Source organism: Podarcis tiliguerta (genome assembly GCF_965153285.1).
Source record: "Podarcis tiliguerta genome assembly, chromosome: 2".
NCBI lineage: Eukaryota > Metazoa > Chordata > Lepidosauria > Squamata > Lacertidae > Podarcis > Podarcis tiliguerta.
In genome coordinates, this window is record NC_139535.1 from 36,963,930 (window position 1) to 36,982,089 (window position 18,160).

At 41.6% G+C, this 18,160-nt stretch overlaps 2 protein-coding genes and 1 long non-coding RNA gene across 14 annotated transcripts in view; 1 reads left to right on the top strand and 2 right to left on the bottom strand.

The window, feature by feature from the left end:
- LOC310671227 (uncharacterized protein C3orf20 homolog) overlaps positions 1-3,093 on the bottom strand; it is a 48,334-nt gene extending 45,241 nt beyond the window's left edge. For 2 of the 8 annotated variants that reach the window (XM_083426946.1, XM_083426953.1), the window contains exons 1-2: positions 2,753-2,867; positions 806-902 (exon numbers count right to left, since the gene is read on the bottom strand). The gene's annotated coding sequence lies outside the window, so the exon portion shown is untranslated. Of the gene's footprint in view, positions 1-805; positions 903-2,266; positions 2,302-2,748; positions 2,874-2,974 lie in introns of those variants that run through there. The other 6 variants (XM_083426945.1, XM_083426947.1, XM_083426951.1 and 3 more) reach the window with 6 other exon arrangements.
- Positions 1-14,383, top strand: part of LOC310671240 — a 31,560-nt gene extending 17,177 nt beyond the window's left edge. Inside the window, exons 4-8 of one of the 4 annotated variants that reach the window (XR_014507916.1) lie at positions 5,899-5,981; positions 8,977-9,076; positions 9,279-9,423; positions 11,701-11,753; positions 13,979-14,383. This is a non-coding gene — a long non-coding RNA (uncharacterized lncRNA). The remainder of the gene's footprint in view (positions 1-5,898; positions 5,982-8,976; positions 9,077-9,278; positions 9,424-11,700; positions 11,754-13,978) is intronic. The other 3 variants (XR_014507917.1, XR_014507918.1, XR_014507919.1) reach the window with 3 other exon arrangements.
- Positions 3,966-17,626, bottom strand: CCDC174 (coiled-coil domain containing 174). 2 transcript variants are annotated; one of them, XM_083426982.1, is made up of 11 exons: positions 17,463-17,626; positions 15,268-15,372; positions 14,406-14,506; positions 13,176-13,234; positions 12,783-12,963; positions 10,941-11,036; positions 9,438-9,574; positions 8,512-8,606; positions 7,716-7,839; positions 6,026-6,175; positions 3,966-5,201 (listed from the first exon to the last, which is right to left on the bottom strand). In XM_083426982.1, exons 1-11 carry the CDS (start codon positions 17,502-17,504, stop codon positions 4,876-4,878), a joined length of 1,416 nt encoding a protein of 471 aa, XP_083283108.1. In that variant the 5' UTR covers positions 17,505-17,626; the 3' UTR covers positions 3,966-4,875. The 2 variants fall into 2 exon arrangements, with proteins under 2 accessions (XP_083283108.1, XP_083283107.1); XM_083426981.1 differs by having other exon boundaries at positions 6,026-6,178.
- Positions 17,627-18,160: the final 534 nt, after the last annotated feature.

Consider the following 18,160-nt stretch of genomic DNA (forward strand, 5'->3'; position numbering starts at 1 on the left):
TCAGGTGACAGAAGGGGCATAAACTAGATTTGGATCATCAAGAAATGGTTTGCTAGAGGAGGGAAATATGTTGATTGACAAAGAGAAGTGCATTCTAGACAGATAAACAAATATAAATGTTTTGATTAGGGGTGTGTGTTGAGATTTTATTCAGCTTGGGTCAAACCAACCTAGACTGTAATCTTTACAGGACTCTTACAAAGTGGAAGCCTTTCTGAATCATTTGCTTTTTGATCCTGGGAAGACTATGCAACCATCCCCAGCCCAACCAGGTTATTTGTCAATACTGCGGACTCATTTCTAGAAAATGCTTTCTTCCCCTATGCGTTTAAATCACCATATTCACCACTCTTGGAGGATGAGCAGGAAACACATGTATAAGAGACAGCTAGATAAAATATGTGCGTGAGGGGGGGTGGGAGCTCAAATTTGGCCATGTCTCCTAGAGTCAAGCTACCCCTCTGCAGCAAGGCTTCCACCATATGGAGGTAGGAATGCTGCTTTAGAAGGTCCCAAGCACAAATGCCTCATGCTTAAAGAAAGCCTGCTGTGATAGCTCAGATGGTAGAGCATGAGACTCTTAATCTCAGGGTCCTGGGTTCAAACCCCATGTTTGGCAATAGATTGCTGCATTGCAGGGGGTTGGACTAAGATGATCCTCATGGTCCCTTAAGAGTCTATGATTCTGTGCATGGTGAAAACAATTCACAGGCTTTGGTGGTTTGGTTCCATCTACAGCCCTCATATCAGTCATACTATTTTTGCTGCAATGGAGAGATTAACCGGTAGATTAAGCACACACAACCTTTTCTGTTTCACTTAGCTCTTTCTTCAGCATCAACAGGTATATTAAAGCTCAGCTCCAGGTTACAGTTTGAAGACTGTGACATCAAATGAACCAGCTGCAATGGAGGAGAACAGGATGTGCATCTCTTCTGCTTTCTTAAAATTTAATCTAGAGATATGTATAAACTGTGGGTCCAATTCAGTCAAGCCACACTTAGAACCACTTTGTTCCGGTACTCTTAGAAATACATCTTAAAAGAAACTGACTGCAGAGGCCTAAAGACAGAAGCTGGCACAGTAGGCTTGAAGGACAAAAAATGAACTGAGTTATCATGTATAATTGAAAAGGCTATGAGAATTAAAACATGGAATTCGAGAGACATTAAAACTTCCCAGCATAAGCAGGCAGCCATGCTTGTTTTTATTGCCCCTATGTTCACCAATGAGAAGTCCAAAAATAGTCCCAGGCATTTCAAGTGTGACAGATAAATTACCCTTGATTTAATTAGAAAATGCATCTGAAGCACTTTCTTAATTACAAAGTAAACTTTCAGCTGGAACTAATAAACTGTCAGTCTAAGTTTTATGGAAGTTGAGATTTCTACGGCTAGCTAGAGGCTAATACCCTCTACAGAGGAATGGCTAATTAAGTTCAGCCTCCTTCTCACACAAGCCAGCTCAGTAGAGACTTCTTTGCACTCATTTAGGGCTTGCTTTGCAATCTCAAATGGAAAGAAGCAACCAACGTATTAGACGGACTGTCCAGTCCACCCACCTGAACCATGAGAAGACAACATGGTTCCCTCCAGATGTTGTGGACTACAACCACAATAATTTTATTATTTGTACCCCGCCCATCCGACTGGGTTGCCCCCGCCACTCTGGGCAGCTTCCAACTGATATAAAAGCACAATAAAACATCAATCATAAGGTGTCTTCTAAAAATTGTGTAGTTATTTATCTACTCTGCTTCTTATATACAACTCTCATCATCCCTGGTCAGCATGAAGAAAGTCTTCTCAGTGGTGGGTCTTCACCATTGGAATGCACTCTCTAGGGAGGCCCACCTAGTACCCTCACTTCTACCATTCAGACACCAGACAAAAATAGGGGAGGCTGGTCCATTAGGGAAATGGGTTGCTGTCCCAACCTCCATCTGCCCTCAGCCAGACCTCATCTGCTTTCCTACTATGATTCCAGGTGGTGTCACTGTCATCTTCTTCCTACTTAGCCTCAGTGTTCCTGTTCAGGAGGGAGATGGCAGCAGCCCAAACTGGAATTAGCTCGCTATCCTTCTGAGTGGCTCAGGCTCCCTGCTTTCTGCCCCAACAGGCCTAACTTACCATCTCTGATTGGACAATTGCTGTGTCAGCCCAGGGATAATAAATTTATGGTGAAGGTGTGGGATGGAAATGTTGTAAACTAATAAATGCTATTGTCCTAAAAAAAAACAACCCCAAATATTTCCCCCCCTCCATACCTGATAAGCACAATTACTGCATTTTGAAGAGTGTGCCATCTGCCCAGTCCCTACATTTAGACTGGGAAGAACCACGAGGTCAGTTCTACTTCTGACTAGAGATAAGGATGCAGGAAGCCAGCATAATTTTTATTTTATTTTTAAAATGCATTTGTATCCCACCCTTCCTCTAAAGGAGGTCAAAGTGGCGTATATAGTTCTCCTCCACACAACAACCCTGTGAGGCAGGCTAGGCTGAGAGACAGCGATTGGCCCAAGGTCACCCAGTGAGCTTTGTGGCTGAGTAGGGATTTCAACCCTGGTCTCTCAGGAGGTCTTATTCTGATGGGCCCTAGATGGTTTGGAATGCGTGTGAGAGAGATAGAGAGATAGAGAGATAGAGAGATAGAGAGATACGAGAGATAGATAGATAGATAGATAGATAGATAGATAGATAGACAGACAATGAACTGCAATGCTTTCAGTGAAATGCTTTGGATTACCTACTGTTAACCGCAGATGTTCCAAGAGTCGCAGCTGCAGCAGCAGTTGAAAGTTGTGTGGTGATGCTGCACATTCCATATGACATGCCCATTCTTGCATCATAATAGGAGAGAGCACTGTTGTGAGATTCTCAGTGAGGTTCAGGCCACTTACGCAAGGCCACTCTGGGCAAGAATGAGCTGCGGAAGCTCAACTTGTTGTTTCTAGAACACAATGGACACTCACCCTTTCCAGGTGGGTGGTGGTTATGGCCCCTTGCTCTGTTGCCATTCCGTCAGACAGCTCTCACATGGTTGTCGGCCATTTGAGAATTCCCCCGGTTGGCGTGATCTCAGGGCGGAACTTCCCGACTGAACGCCAGCTTCAAACGGGCCAATCAGAGGCCCCACCTGATGGGCAGTGCCTTGCTGGCAGGTCAGGCATTGGCTGCTGCCTGCTGCCATGCCCGGTCAGGCCCAGAGCTCAGTAGCAGAGTATGTGATGATATGCATGGAAAAAATCTCCCATCTTGTGCTTGCCATCTTCATGCTGGCTGGGAAGGGCTCCTGCCTAAAACCCTAGAGAGCAGCAAGCCTGTGTAGACATTACTGAGCAACACCCCACATACAACTATGCTAGAAACTGAAGTCTGCAAACCATTATATATTCCTAGCAACGCTATAAGCCACAGGGTTCCAGCTGCTGAAGTCAGAGTATGCTCTCATATTCCAGGGTTTCTAAAGAGATTTGTCTTTAGATTGGCCTATGTGTTTCTAACACCCCTTCAACCTATTAAAGCTCCTCTTAAGTACTAGAAATCAACAGTTGATTAAACTTTTGGGTACCTAAAACAGTTGTCTGACCCTTGTGCATAGCTTGTCAATATTTTAGTAGTCTGTTGCCATCTAGTGGGCTGTAGCTTTGTTAAGTCTCAGGAATACTTTGGAGGATAGAAGTTGCCACCGTTCATTGGGCTTACTTCTTGAAGAGAAATGTGATCTTGAGACACATGGAATTGCTGCTCCCTTCCACCAACACACACACATTTGCACCCACCCACCCCGCTTGTTGGCTCCATCAAATGCAACACTGTTGCTCTTGTTTATATTACTGAGATAAGTAAATCAGGAAAGGGACTATACGAGTGTTGCCTTATTTTTTAAAGCAATTGCAAAGCTATGAGCCCCCCAGATCCTTCATCAACTTTATAGCTCAAACTAAAATAGACACTGGAGAATTGGAAAACGCATCGAGTTTTATTTTGCTGCCAGTTGTCATCCTAATCACTCTGTATCAGTGAAAGGGACAGCTTTAAATATTTAAGTAACACAAAACAACTGTTCGGGTTAGGGAGATGGGTGGGGAAAAACCGCTGAATCTTTCCATTATATTAAAATAGCAGCTTCTGGTAACACTCACCCACATGAACTGCTTGCTTTGTCAGCACTGTCAGAATTCCAATGATTAATGGGATAGCAGAACCAGCACCATACTAATCTTAAGAGGCTTCCATTCAACGCACTATTTTGCTTGGGATGTGAAGAAATGCCAGCTGCCATGGGGTGGACATGGTTTATAATTTAAAAGACCTTTCATGGAATGCTGCTTACTATACCCTACAAGTTGGCACTAAATTACTCTAATGCTGGGATGCAAAAGCCTGGACAACTAATTCTGCATGCCAAAAGTAGGCATGTGCTGTGTTTCTCAAAGAATAGCCTGTCATGTTAAATAATAAGCTATATTTCAAAAACTAAGGGGATCTTCAAAAGCAGTTTGCAAAATAGCATGGTGGCCTCTTTCTGGCTATGCATACTATTTTTTATTTAAAAGAGTCATTATTCCCGCTGGTCAGGTCCAAGGCCTTAATGTGCCTAAAGGAGGCCCTTGTCATCGTATGTATGGTGAAGCAAACAGCAGTGGAAATGGCAGCAAATACAGAATACTATAGCAATAATGTTTAAAAGCAGAAACTTTTAATGCTAGTGGTGACAGAAGTAGCACAAGGGCTGCAAGTAAGATGCATACATGACAAAAGGCATGTGATACCTATCCTACCAAGACACCTTTTCTCTTGAGCTTTAAAACAAAATGAAAAGTGAGAATCCCAAACACTGTTATCTGATTAATCTCAAAACATCTAAAGCTCATGTTACTTGTTTATAGTATGACAGCATGTCATCTAAAGTTTGGTAAGCTGGCTGTTGATTTTGCAGTTCACTGTCATGTTCCTGAGTGGGGGGGGACTGATTGCTCTGTGAGCTGCTACTGTAAGGTTCAGTTGATGGGGATGGCAAGTTTCTTGTCAGGGTTTCTGTTTTTTCATATGAGGTTCCAGGCTTGTTCCAATTCTGGCTTCTAAAGTCATGCGTTCTCTTCTGACCCATAAAATAAGCAGAGGGAGGTGCAAATTCCGGGTCTCGTTCATTTCTGAGATCTTCCTGCTTCTTTGACCACAGTCCAAAAGTGAATTCTATTAACGGGAAGAAGGGACAAAAAAGAGCAAGCTCAATTATTATTATTTTACATACTATGCTTAACCATCAAACTCTTCCATTAACCAAATCTTGGTCACACTGGCGCATGGCCACAATAAACTAGAGAGGCAGAACTAACGAAGAAAACACACATTTTAACACTATGAATGTGTCAACATTGCTCTTGCATGGTGTGCCCTCTAGTGGTTTTGGTAGGGAATAAATATTTTGAGAACAAAGTCCAGGTGGAAATAAGTTTGGATTTGAGTTTGGATTTGATATCTCGCCTTTCACTCCCCTTCAGGAGTCTCAAAGCGGCTAACATTCTCCTTTCCCTTCCTCCCCCACGACAAACACTCTGTGAGGTGAGTGGGGCTGAGAGACTTCAAAGAAGTGTGACTGGCCCAAGGTCACCCAGCAGCTGCATGTGGAGGAGCGGAGACGCGAACCCGGTTCCCCAGATTACAAGACTACCGCTCTTAACCACTACACTACACTGGCTCTCCTTATTTCAGGTGACAAATTTACACTAAAAAGTCCTCAAGGGAATCAAGGAGCACAACAGAGAGAAGGCAAGGCTAAAATGTTTTCCATTTTTGCCTAATGAATAAAGAGGTAGCATAGCCTTCTCCCCAAACACCTTAGATTTGAATCCACAGGAAATGTGGTGCCTTCTTTTTCCCCCCTATGAAGGACTATTACAACATGAAATTCCTTCACCAGCCCACTGAAGCAGAGATTATACTGACACAGTATGAGCAGCTCACCATTCAAAGGTTTATTATACCATGCTAAGCTGATGCACATTTCAAGTCTTTACCTTTGCCTCTATCCCACTCTCGGACATAGGGCACGCCAGGCTTTGTATCTTTCCTTTCCTGAATGATCACTTCCACTTTTCTATTTTCCGCAGAAACCCTTGGCACTTCAATGGGCTTGGATTCAGCTGCTGCTGGCACAGAAACTTCTTCTTCTGTTTTAGTGGAGAATAAAGATTATTAAAACAAATGTTACTTGAGCCTGGAGATAATTCAACAAGCTACTGCCATGCTACAAGTTGACACTCTAAAGCATTACCTAATGGGGGGGGGGGAGCATCTCACTGGGATGTTCATTCCCCACCCTGCAAAGAAAACTGCTACAGATAAAATCACGACAAAGCAAGAAATTGAAGAAAAAATAAATTAAACCCCTAGCATTTCAATAGATAGCTCAAATGTTGCTCAGCAATGTATCTTTTAAAGGCTGCATTGGAATAACAAGGCAAGAATAACTAAGCAAGACTGAAAATATTTCACTATAGTTTCCTAGACTTCAGATAACTTTTGGCCCTGCAGATGTTGCTGAACTACAGCTTCTAACAGCCATAGCAAGCATGGCTAATGGTCAGGGAGTTGTAGTTCAGCAGCATCTGCTGAGTCAAAGGTTCCTTCTACTTACCCCAATTGTTTTATATCACAGGTGGGGAACTTCCAGTCCATGGGCCCTTCTTGGCCTGCCATGCCCTCTCCCCATAACTACGCCCACCCATCAGCATGACAGTGCTGAATCCTGAATAGGTTCCACTGCCCTGTTCCCAGGTGCAAGCAGCATCATGCAGCAGGATGTAATATGCTGAAGAGCAGAGATTAAAGCCCTTTCCTTTTTCCTTCAAGCAGGGAGCGAAGGGGCATTACTGCTACTGCCCGCCCACTTAAAGGAGAAGTAGAACAAAGCACCACTTGAATCAGGAGGGGAGAGACTGATTCAAATAGCACTTTGAAAAGCTGCAGAGGGGATTTTGATGGGTGGCCAGTTTTGTGTACCTGTCAAATTTTACTCACAAGGCTGATACTGATAAAAATCTGGACCATGGAGCCAAAAAGGTTCTCCACCTGGTTCTATATTGAGCATGCATCATGACCTTCACTTTTGCCAGGCTTCACCAGTCTTACAGAAGCCAATTAACATTGGCAACAGAAAGTGCCTTGAAGTAGATGGAAATAATCCTAATAATCTTAATGAAGACTAACAAAGGCTTCTGAATATCTGACAAATGAGAAAGTTTGGAGGCACAGATGGCATATATGAGCTCTGAATTTGGGGGGGGGGGGAATTAAGTTTAGCCGCATCAGTATATCCCACAATCCTCTGATTCCCAAATACTTCCCCCTAGCTAACATGCATTCTCTAAGTGAACATCTTTCTCTACTCTTCTCAAAAGCTGCAACATCATATTGGATTCAAGGTTTTATCTGAGCAAGCCATACTCTGAGAAGTCCCAATGAAATCATGGCTAACTTAAGTCAATTTATTTCAATGAGTCTTCTTGGAGTGTTGCTTAGTCAGATATAACCCTCAGAAAATGGATTCTGAATGCTATCTGAAAAAAAAATGCAATACAATAGAGATGAAATATTGGTCTTATGATCAGCGTTTAACGAGGTCCTCATTAACAGTTCAGTTTTATGAAGACAGATGTGGATCCTTTGTTCTCTGCATTTAAGGAAAGTAATTTATAGAGAAAGTACCTCCATTTTCCTTTGTGTCACCTTCTTTCAATCGCTTTTTCGCTCGAAGCTTGGACAGCCTGGCTTCCAGAACAGCCTTACGTTTCTCTGCTAAATGTTCACGTTTTGCTCTCTGGTCTGTAGTCTTAGAACAGTCAATGACAATTGATTTATGTAGTCAGTAGCAAGTGATTTACATTGCTATTTCCAATAATTCACTGCTTACAATCACACACTGACACTTCTTAACAGCCATGTAGTTTATTTCAACCCATCTCTCCCCCCCCCCATATTTTTCAAATCCAAACTCTGATATTGCAAACACTTCTGTAAGTGGCCAAATAATTACTAAGGTATGATAATAAAACCTTGGTATGATCAAATCTTATTTCAGAGACAGTCTTAAAACAAACAGTAGGACGTACAAGTTTTTCATTGCAGCCACAGAACTAAAGGTATTGGGTTTAGAAAGGAATGAGTATTGTAAATCGAAGTCACACTAAGCAATCTATTTGGGAAACTTCTGTGTAATTTTCTGCACCTAAACCTAACGAATAAACTGCAACCCAATTTGAAGTTTTAATCTCCCTACATTTGCACACATGGAGATTCATTACCCACAGATGTCACAATAATAATTCGGTCACATATTGGCAGTTCTTGATTCAGCTACGATTACTACACGTCTTTCAAAAGGCTGACACTGGACATTTTAGGTTACTGCTCATATGCACCAACCATACAATACCTAAGGAAAAGCTCCACAGTGGAACATATATTTCCCCCCAGCACAACTGTGAACACTTAAACTTCATACCTGTTCTCTTAGCATTTCTAAGGTTTCCATTTGCTTTCTCCTCAAAGCTTGATCACGGGCAAAGGCAAAGTAACCAACACCAAGCTGTCTGGCCTCTGAAAGGAAGATTTTTTTGTACAGTGTTATGAATTCATCCTACATTAAACTACAGGGATATTGGGACACAGAGAATTGCCTCTTAGGATGATATTCAACACTAGTCACAGGAACACAGAAGAGTACTGAATCCATCTAGCTCTGTTTTACTTAGAGTGATCTGCAGTTCTCCAGGGCTGCAGACAGGAGTCTTTCCTATCTCTACCTGGAGATGCCAGGGAATTAAGCAGGGATCTTTGGAAAAAAGAAAGCATGTGTTCTACCACTGACCTACAGCCCTCCCTAGGCAAAGGAAGACAGTGCTTGCTTAAGTCAGTTTTTAATGAAGCGGAATAGTAACCTGTTTATTACACCTCTAAATACACACAGATTACTCACATCACAACAATCTTAACCATCTTTTTTCAATGGATTTCCCCCACTTTCAACGGATGAAGGATGGGGACAGAGAATTTCTGCTCTTCCGACAGTAATCACCCTGGATCGAGTTTAAACTTTTTATGATTTTATTGTATGACTTTATGTTTTTATATATTGTTGTAAACTGCTGTGATATATTTTATGATACAGCAGTATATAAACATTTTAATCACTAATTAGGTAAAGATGTGTGATGTATTATTATTATATGTGGTATAAGTTTACGGGACTTCCCCCACATTTAATTATAGCATCCTCTGAATTCTGCACGCTGATGATCACCTTGCTTAAAAAATCAGGATATGGCCTTGATCGAGAAGATAATACTGAACTGAATCTATTTATGCAATGGAAGTAGAAGCGCATCTCATTTCTCAAGGCAGATCTGCACACACAGTTAGAATACACACCATTTTCTCTAATGTCCTCATAATGCATGGGTCCCATAGGTTTCTTTAGGGCTTCTTCTTCTTCCCTTTCCCACTGCTGACGCTGAAGCTCCTTTCTCATATCTTCAGACAACAAAGTCTTCTCTTCTGTCATTTGCCTAAGGGGGGGAAGGGAAGCATCCCTTAAGAGTTCGTGAGTGAGAAATGGTTGTAAACCTACCAATCCCAAAACCAATTAAGTATATCTCATCTAAAAGCACAATACCATATAACAGGAGCTCTCTAAGAGCCTTAGAGCACCTCTGGGTAGGTATTCTGCTGAACTGCCAAGACACTTGCAGAGCAGCCATCAAAAAGCATTTCTCTATATGTCCTTTGAGTTGTACATTCTACAATATAAAGGGATTGTAATTACTCGATGCTGTAAATTGTTACATAGCTTTCAGAAACTATTTCGAGGGAGCAATATGCTGCTGACAAGGTACTGTAAAGTCCTGCCTTAAAAAGCATTTCATTCGTTATCTAAAAAAAAAAATGTTAAGAGAAAAAACTGGAAAATTCCTTAAAATATATGAAATAGCTCCTCCCACTGCCAAGTGATCACATTTCTCTGCAGAAGGCATTCTCTTGATGGGAAGCAAAGACGGAATAAAAAGAAGATAAAGCAATTGGCAAGCTACCCTCATCAGATCAACAGAATTACATTTCAATATCTTTTTATTTTTCCTACTTAGCTATGGGGAAAAAATGAATGAGCCAATTACTTAATAACTCATGTGATTAGTTTCCCTAAAATGCCCATTTTGCCCAGTTATCATAAGACTTAATAGTGGAAAAACAAATCAAGTTCTACTTAATAGAACATTATGTCCTTGACTTGATCAAAAAGCTTTGAAATGCATTTATCTAAGAACAGAAAATGCCAGACTCCTCTAGGTTTCATTAGGACACATTAAAATTCAATTTTATTGCCTGCGGACTGTCTCACCAGAGTGGTGCATGCTCTGGTTATCTCCCGCTTGTGCTCTATGTGGGGCTACCTACTCCAGAATGTGGCAATTGGACTGGTGACTGGGAGTGGTTGCAGAGACCACATGACACCGGTCCTGAAATACCTACATTGGCTCCCAGTACATTTCCAGCCAAAAAATTAGTCATCCCTGTTTTCCCCAAGCTGATCCTCGACAAGAAGCAGTATAATATTGCTAACTTGGCTGCAAACACAGATTTGACCAGAATGAACAGACAAATTTGTCAACTTGCTCATCTCCTAGAAGCTTTTTCATGTATTTTTGTAGAATTTGTTCTCTACAAAAAAAAATAAAGTGTCCTCTTAGCTCAAACAAAACAAGATTCTTCAGGAACCTGTGCCTGAACCTGTGCCGGGCTTAGGACATGGGGAAAAGAAGCAGCTGGATGTACCCCTCTGTGAACACGGAACATTTTCCATCAGAGTCCAACTGGCCAAGTACCATTCCATTTGTAAAAGAAAACAACAGCTATTTAATTTAGTACAAGCATCACCTCTTCCCCTGAAGCTCTTTATCCATTTGAAGCAGATGTGGCAAATCTTTCTTCATACAGCGTCTGGAACGGCCCAAGGAATCCACATAATCTACCCTAGAATTAAATGGAAAATCAGCTTTATACAGTAGTAACAGTCTGATTTATAACTTAGAAAATAAGGAAACAAATACATACATGTAATATGCATACTTTGCATAGAACAATCCTTTAGTTACCTCACCATAAATGTTAGCAGTCACAAGTTTAACAGAGCATCATTTCCTTCTTTTTTCAACATTCCCAACATTTATGAGAGTCACCATTTCAAAAACTCACTGTAATTCAGCTGCTAGCTTTTGTGATAAGGTAGTTAAGAGAACCATTAAAATTGTACAATAGCATGCATCTAAACTGGCACACTGTGCCTGCTCCCTGTGGCGAAAATAATGATGCAGCATTGACTTCCCACACAAGTATTAAATTTGAAACAATATTTTTCAAGACTCATTTAATGATTGCTTCTGCATTTGTTCCACTTTTTTAATGAAAGCTGAACACAAATGCAATGCAGAAGGTCTGTCAAAGTTCTTTTTATGTAAAACGGTTTCTCAGTTACTTCTCTTATCGAAAACTGTTCAAGATCCAGATAAGTACAGTAGCAGTAAATGCTGCCCATTAAGAGTGGCAGTAATATTTGGTGTTTAATGCTCCAAATTATTTAGAGTGCAGACACATAGCTATCAGTGAGTTATGCTTTCATTATGTTGCTTTTTCCAAGAATGCCAAGGACCCAGGAATAGCTCTCTCTATCTCTACCAGGAGCACCTACTGGTAGGTATCCAATTTCTGTTTATCAGAGTTTTTTCCAACTCTGGGGGGAGAGAAACCTTGCAGCATCTCAACGCTTTTCTTACACATTCACTGACTGTTCAGAAAATAATTTATGAGTTGTTTGTAGTACTAAGATGACTGTTTGCAAGATGCATGCTTTTACAACTAAAGTAAATTTAAATATCTAGAAATTTAACTTCTGTAACACAAGCTTAAAGACAGCAGCTCCAGGCAAGCCAGGAAAATAGCAGTTGTGATCTTATGGGCCAACAAGTTCACAGAAGTCTTAAGAGAGACTGACAAATATCAATGCTTTTAAAAAGTATGCACTTTTGTTTTATGAAAATATTGCTACTAAAAAGGAAAAGGTGGCTGTTTATCTAAGAGATGTGTATACAGTGGTACCTCGGGTTAAGTACTTAATTCGTTCCAGAGGTCCGTTCTTAACCTGAAACTGTACTTAACCTGAAGCACCACTTTAGCTAATGAGGCCTCCTGCTGCTGCCGCGCTGCCGGAGCACGATTTCTGTTCTCATCCTGAAGCAATGTTCTTAACCTGAGGTACTATTCCTGGGTTAGCAGAGTCTGTAACCTGAAGCGTATGTAACCTGAAGCGTATGTAACCCGAGGTACCACTGTACATCTGATAGGAAACCAGTGAACAGAATTTCAGCTGGTTGATTTAATGGCTTCTACATATGAATCAAACTTTAAAATGCTGTTCAAAAAAAATATTATGACTGAACTCTATTCTAAATGAAGGAGGGGGTGAAATTCATGCAGCTTCTAACCAAGGAAAACATACAACTGAATCACCCTTAATATGAAAAAGCATAGTCTACTGGAAATTCTTTGGCAAGGAAAACTCATGGAATACTGATTCCTTATAGGTAAGAAAGTTAACTATAGATTAGTAGTATCTTTCACTTAAGAGATGCTCTCTGTGTGGGAGGTGGTATGGGAATGATGGTAGTAACTGCAGAGAAATCATAGAAAACAAGATTGAACCACCACAATGCTGCCACAAACCATTCTTCAGTGGGGTCCTGAGGAGGTGGAATTTCTGCTTCAGAAAGTCTCTCTTCCTCCCTGTTTGCCTTCTCTGCTGCCTTTCTAGCAGCTTCATTTGCACACAGCTCCTGTACTTCTCTCCGTTTGTCTATAATCTTCTGGGTGAAATCCACAAGGTACAAATCCTCAGTTTCTTCATCTAAAACAGAAAAATCAATCTGTAAATGACAGATATCAAAAGGACCCAGCCGAGAGAGCAGTCAATATAAAATTGCAGCAATCAGCTCTACTGCTGCCAGCAATGCCCTTGACTACGCTACATGAGAATGCGCAGAAAACAGAGTCTGACAAGCAATCCTAGGGAGATAGTTGCCAATTCTGCTGTACATAAAGAAGAAGGCTTTCACTCACCTGGAAAGTCTCCTTTTGTCATCTTCTCATAGAGCTGTGCTTTCTCTTCTAGTTTCTGCCTACAAAACACAGGAACACATCCCTTTCAGTTAACCATGAGAAAGGAAGAAGTCTTTTGCCATTACGGATATGGGAGAAAGATTTCATTTCTTACATCATTGCCTGCAGTCAAGGCTGCTTCCTCTTAAGGCAGCCTATGCGACCTAAACCAGCAGCAACAGGGGCATTTTTGATTCCCAAGCGTGGAATGGTGAGAACACTGGGTCACTACTGATGTAGCTGTGGACAGATCAGCAACATCCTCCACACAATCATGGGCGTACATATATACAAGGACCTCTCAGGAGGAATCACACGGAGGCAATTTGACTTTTTTAAAAAAAGAGGCTATAGTGCTTTCCTAGAGGCCCAGAAGGCAATAATCAAAGCCACGGGCACTATCAAAACATAGCAATGCTAGGGAGAAACTTTTTTCGGTTTAATAAAGCAACTTATTTTGGTAGAAACAACAGGAGCCCTAGCTGCAAGCACAATTCTCTCTTCTCTGTGTACATTACTTCCTTCCTTGTTCCTTCCTTTTCTGTAATGCCACAGTTTTTAATGAATTTGCCTGTGCGTTCCAAGCCATTTGTTCCTTAGCGCCCTCAGAAACAAGGAGATGGGAAAAGAGGGATACTACTAGTTCCAGTTGGAAAGACACCAAACCTCCAAGAATGTGATGCTGTACATAATTGTCGAAATGCAAAGAGTGTTACACTCCACTCACACAGAGAATGAAGGACATTACTTATTCTTATTTGCAGATAGACTTCAATCCTGAGCACTTCCTAGGAACGAATGACCCACTGAAGTGAACTAAGACTTCTGAGCAAAAATGCTTATGAGCATCCTACAAAGTTGGGGATGTATTTCAAGGGAGCATATGCCTGAATCTGAACTCTCTCATGTGCAAACTGTCTGATAAATCACATCCTTAGAAATGGACTTCAGATGTATTTTAACAGGCAACCTATGGTATCGGATGCACAAATGGTTACACACTTGGTGTCAGAGAAATTATTGTCTATAGCACAGGCATTCAAGCCTAGGGCTGCAAAAGTTCAGAACTAATTTCAGAAGCAGAAACTGAGCATCAGCTCTGAAGCACACAGTCCTATTTTACATTTGTTCAGTGTATAATATGTAAGCAGACTAATAAAATTTTATGTCTTCCCTTCTCAGAAGTATTACCTTGATTTGTCCAGTGTTTGTTGCTCTTCTATCTTTTGTTCAGCATCTTTCTCAGATCGATCTGAAACACCTTTATTTTGTTTAGTCCAAATGCTCGGCTTCTGCAATATTAAATTTTCAGAACGAAACATAAATACTATACCAGAGTTCAGTTATCACAAATAGTCGTAGAACATCCAGCACCTCCATTGTCAGAGGCAGCATGCTTTTGAACGCGAGTTGCTGAAAACTGCAAGAGGGGAGTGTGATGTTCCACTCAGATTCTACTTGTGCGCTTCCCAAAGGCATCTGGTTGGCTACTGTGAGAACAGGATGCTGGACTAGATGGACTTTTGACCTGATCCAGCAGGCTTATATTTTTTTGTTTAAAAAAAGATAGATCTTTCCATCATCTAGGCTCCAGCAGTGGCCAGTTCTAAATACATCAGAGCTCAGGTGTGTGATATAAGGCCCCTAGCCCCTAGCACCCAAGCTTTCCATCCCTACAAAACTCTTCCTAAATGTAATAAATGGTTTGCAAGTAAGTTGTCTAACAGTAGTATGGGGTTCTACAGGCTCTCCTTAAAACAAAAAGGTCTATTTTGTAGTATAGAGAACCACAGAATTATTGAATGTCAGATTACATAATTCTTCAAATTGCATCTTTTTAGCTCATTAGCCTTGAGCCTGTTACATTTCTGGAAACTACTGTTCAGATTTTCAGGCAGCTGTTCAAGGAGAAGATCACTCTTGAATTAGAGGTCCACTGAATTCAACAAGGTTATTAAGTTGTAGGCTGCAATCCTATGTACAATTCCCATTGAATTCAGCAAACTTATTTCTGAGCAGATAGTTATAGGGTTGAATTGTAAACAAACTCTACCTTGTTTGTTGCTTTAGGTTTTACAGGCACTCCAGCATCTTTCAGAAGTTTTTCTTTTTTGAATTCTTCCTGTTTTCTGAAAAGTTCAGCTTTCAAGTCTATGAGCTGCATCAAGCACAGTGAAAAAGAAAGACAATTTTCCATTTAGCAAGACAATAAAGAACTTTAAATGAGTCTCGGTGGAAAAGAACATAAATTTGCAACTACTGTATAGTCCAGCAACTGAAATACTTACAACCTTGAGAAATTAAAATACTGGTAAGGTGACCAGCACAAATGCATATAAAGTGAGGGTTGACAAAACTTTATCCCATATGATGTTTGGTTAGAAATATACCCAATATAATATAGGAGTAATAAGCAGTTCTAGATTCAGATGTTCTTTAATCTATAGCCATACAAAAAGACAAGGACTGGTATTTGATTACCTCAGATAAAACTTGATTATTTTGAAAACTCAATTGATATGCCACACTTGCATTGCCTGGGATCATTCTTGGCAGCAAAGGAAAAATGGGTCACCTGATGTTATTTCCCTCCTATCACAATGGTTCTTGGGGGAGGGGGGGAGGATGTAAGAACACAACTTACCAAGCTGAAAAGGTTTCCAACCTCCAATTTAAAACTTTAATTTAAATTGCAACAGTTTATTTTATGGAACATTATAGCGTACACTGTCATTTTTAATCAGTCATTTTAAAAAGATTTGCAGAGGGGATTGATGAGATTGTCAGTCCCAGCTCACTCACCAATCAATATAATTGATCAAACAGAATATTTATACTCCTAAGAGAATATCCAACATCTTATCAGACATTGAACATTCCCATTCAAGTGTTTATTTTATGCAAAAAAAACCAACAAATGTGAATAAAAATTTAACCAAGCATTCTGCAATGCAGCAGTGGGATAGCTCAGATGTCTGACCGACTGCTCAGAATTTTCATGTATAATAATAATTATTATTTTTCTACCCCGCCCATTTGACTGGGTTTCCCCAGCCACTCTGGGTGACTTCCAGCAAAATATGAAAATACAATAATTCATCAAATATTAAAGCTTCCCTAAACAGGGCTGCTTTCAGATGTCTTCTGAAAGTCAGATAGTTGTTTATTTCTTTGACATCTGATAGGAGAGCATTCCACAGAGTGGGCGCAACTACTGAAAAGGCCATCTGCCTGGTTCCCTGTAGCTTTGCTTCTCGCAGGGAGGGAACCGCCAGAAGATCCTCAGCTCTAGACCTCTGTGTCCAGGCAGAATAATGGGGGTGGAGACACTCCTTCAGGTATACTGGGCCAAGGCTGTTTAGGTCAGCACCAACACTTTGAATTGTGCCCAGAAACGTCCCGGGAGCCAATGGTGGGATCACTTCTAAAAACACTGGTCTGTACTTCACTTAAGAGTAGTACATTCTGGTTGGATTGAATGAACAGGTCCGATAGCTGTCTACATCAACGGCATAAAAATCTTATTGTACTCTGGGTAGCTAAAACATTTTTAAATGAAGGAGTGAGCTAGACCTAAAAATGATCCTAAAACCTAATTGGGTTTCCGCTCCCCTTAACAACACTTTCTGAAATATTTGAATTATCAGGACACGGAAAGAGCTGGACAATTACATTCTCATCAGGACCTCTTTGCATTTAAAGAGCCCAGGAACTGTCAAGATGGCCTTGACAATCTGAAAGGTTCCCCTTCAAGGGATGCCCTTGGGATTAGCAGAGGAGTTGAGGTGTACGAGAAATGGTGCTTAACTTGTACCTGGTGCTCAACCCTAATGTCGAAAGGTAGATATTCTTACGACACCCCCCCCCTTCAACCCTAAGGTCCCGAGGCAGGTTACAGCATCAAAATCACAATATTAACAACAATTAGCAACTTACAACCATAAAAATAAAAAAGGCAAGTAAATTAGAGCTTAAGGGCGCATGTAAAGTGGCACAAAGAAATCATTTGTTTCCCACAGCTTAGCCTGGGCGGCTCACAATTTGTGCAAGGGCGGCAACTTCCTCTTTCATGCCAAAGGTTTTCCTGCTGGGTTTTCCAGGTACCCCCGAGCATGTGCAGAGCGCCCCCCTTCCAGCAGCCGTTGGGCCTTCCAGCTCAGCCCCTTTGCAGGGGAAGAAGGGCAAAGGCGGCGGGGTGCGTGTGTGTCCCCGGGACCCTATGGGCTCCCTCCCCGCTTCGCCACTCACCGAGGAAACCGTAACATCCAGCGGCTTCTTCTTCCTGTCCATGCCGCCGCCGCCGGCCGCCCCAGCAACAGCCGAGAACAAGCGACACGGAGACGGTAAACAAAACGAAACGAAACCTGGTCTCCGGATACTTCCGGCTACAGGCGCGACGTAAAGCGCGAACCCGACTTCCGGGATGGAGACGGCTGCTTTAGTACCGCTGCTTACGACAGTGTCGTAATGGGGCAGACAGGCTTTGCGGCGCGAGGTGTAGAACGTTGCGGGAGGTGCGCTAAGGGAGCAGCGCGGAGCAGAGAGGTTGGGTGGCCAGGGAAGGAAAACTAAGGCTTGTTAACATAAGAAGTAGCTCTGGTGGGTTCATTCAAAGGAATGTCCAGCTGACTATAATCAGTTGCCTCTGCAGGGTCCAAAAGCCTGGCATGGAGGCAACAGCCCTGTTGTACCTCTTGTTGCTTTTAGCAGATGGTACTTGCAGGTTACACCGCCGCTGAACCTGGTAGCAGCGTATAGCGCAGAAGGCAGGTGGGGGCGCTCTTGGACAGATTGCGGGGTAATCTACAGTAGAGGCTTTCTTCTGGCTCCTAATTATTTAACAATAACTGTAGCGGAGAGTGCACGGTAATTAAACCATAGGAAACTCACCTTGTTCGTAGCATAGACAGAAGCAATAAACAGGACCTGATGTTCAGAGGACGAGG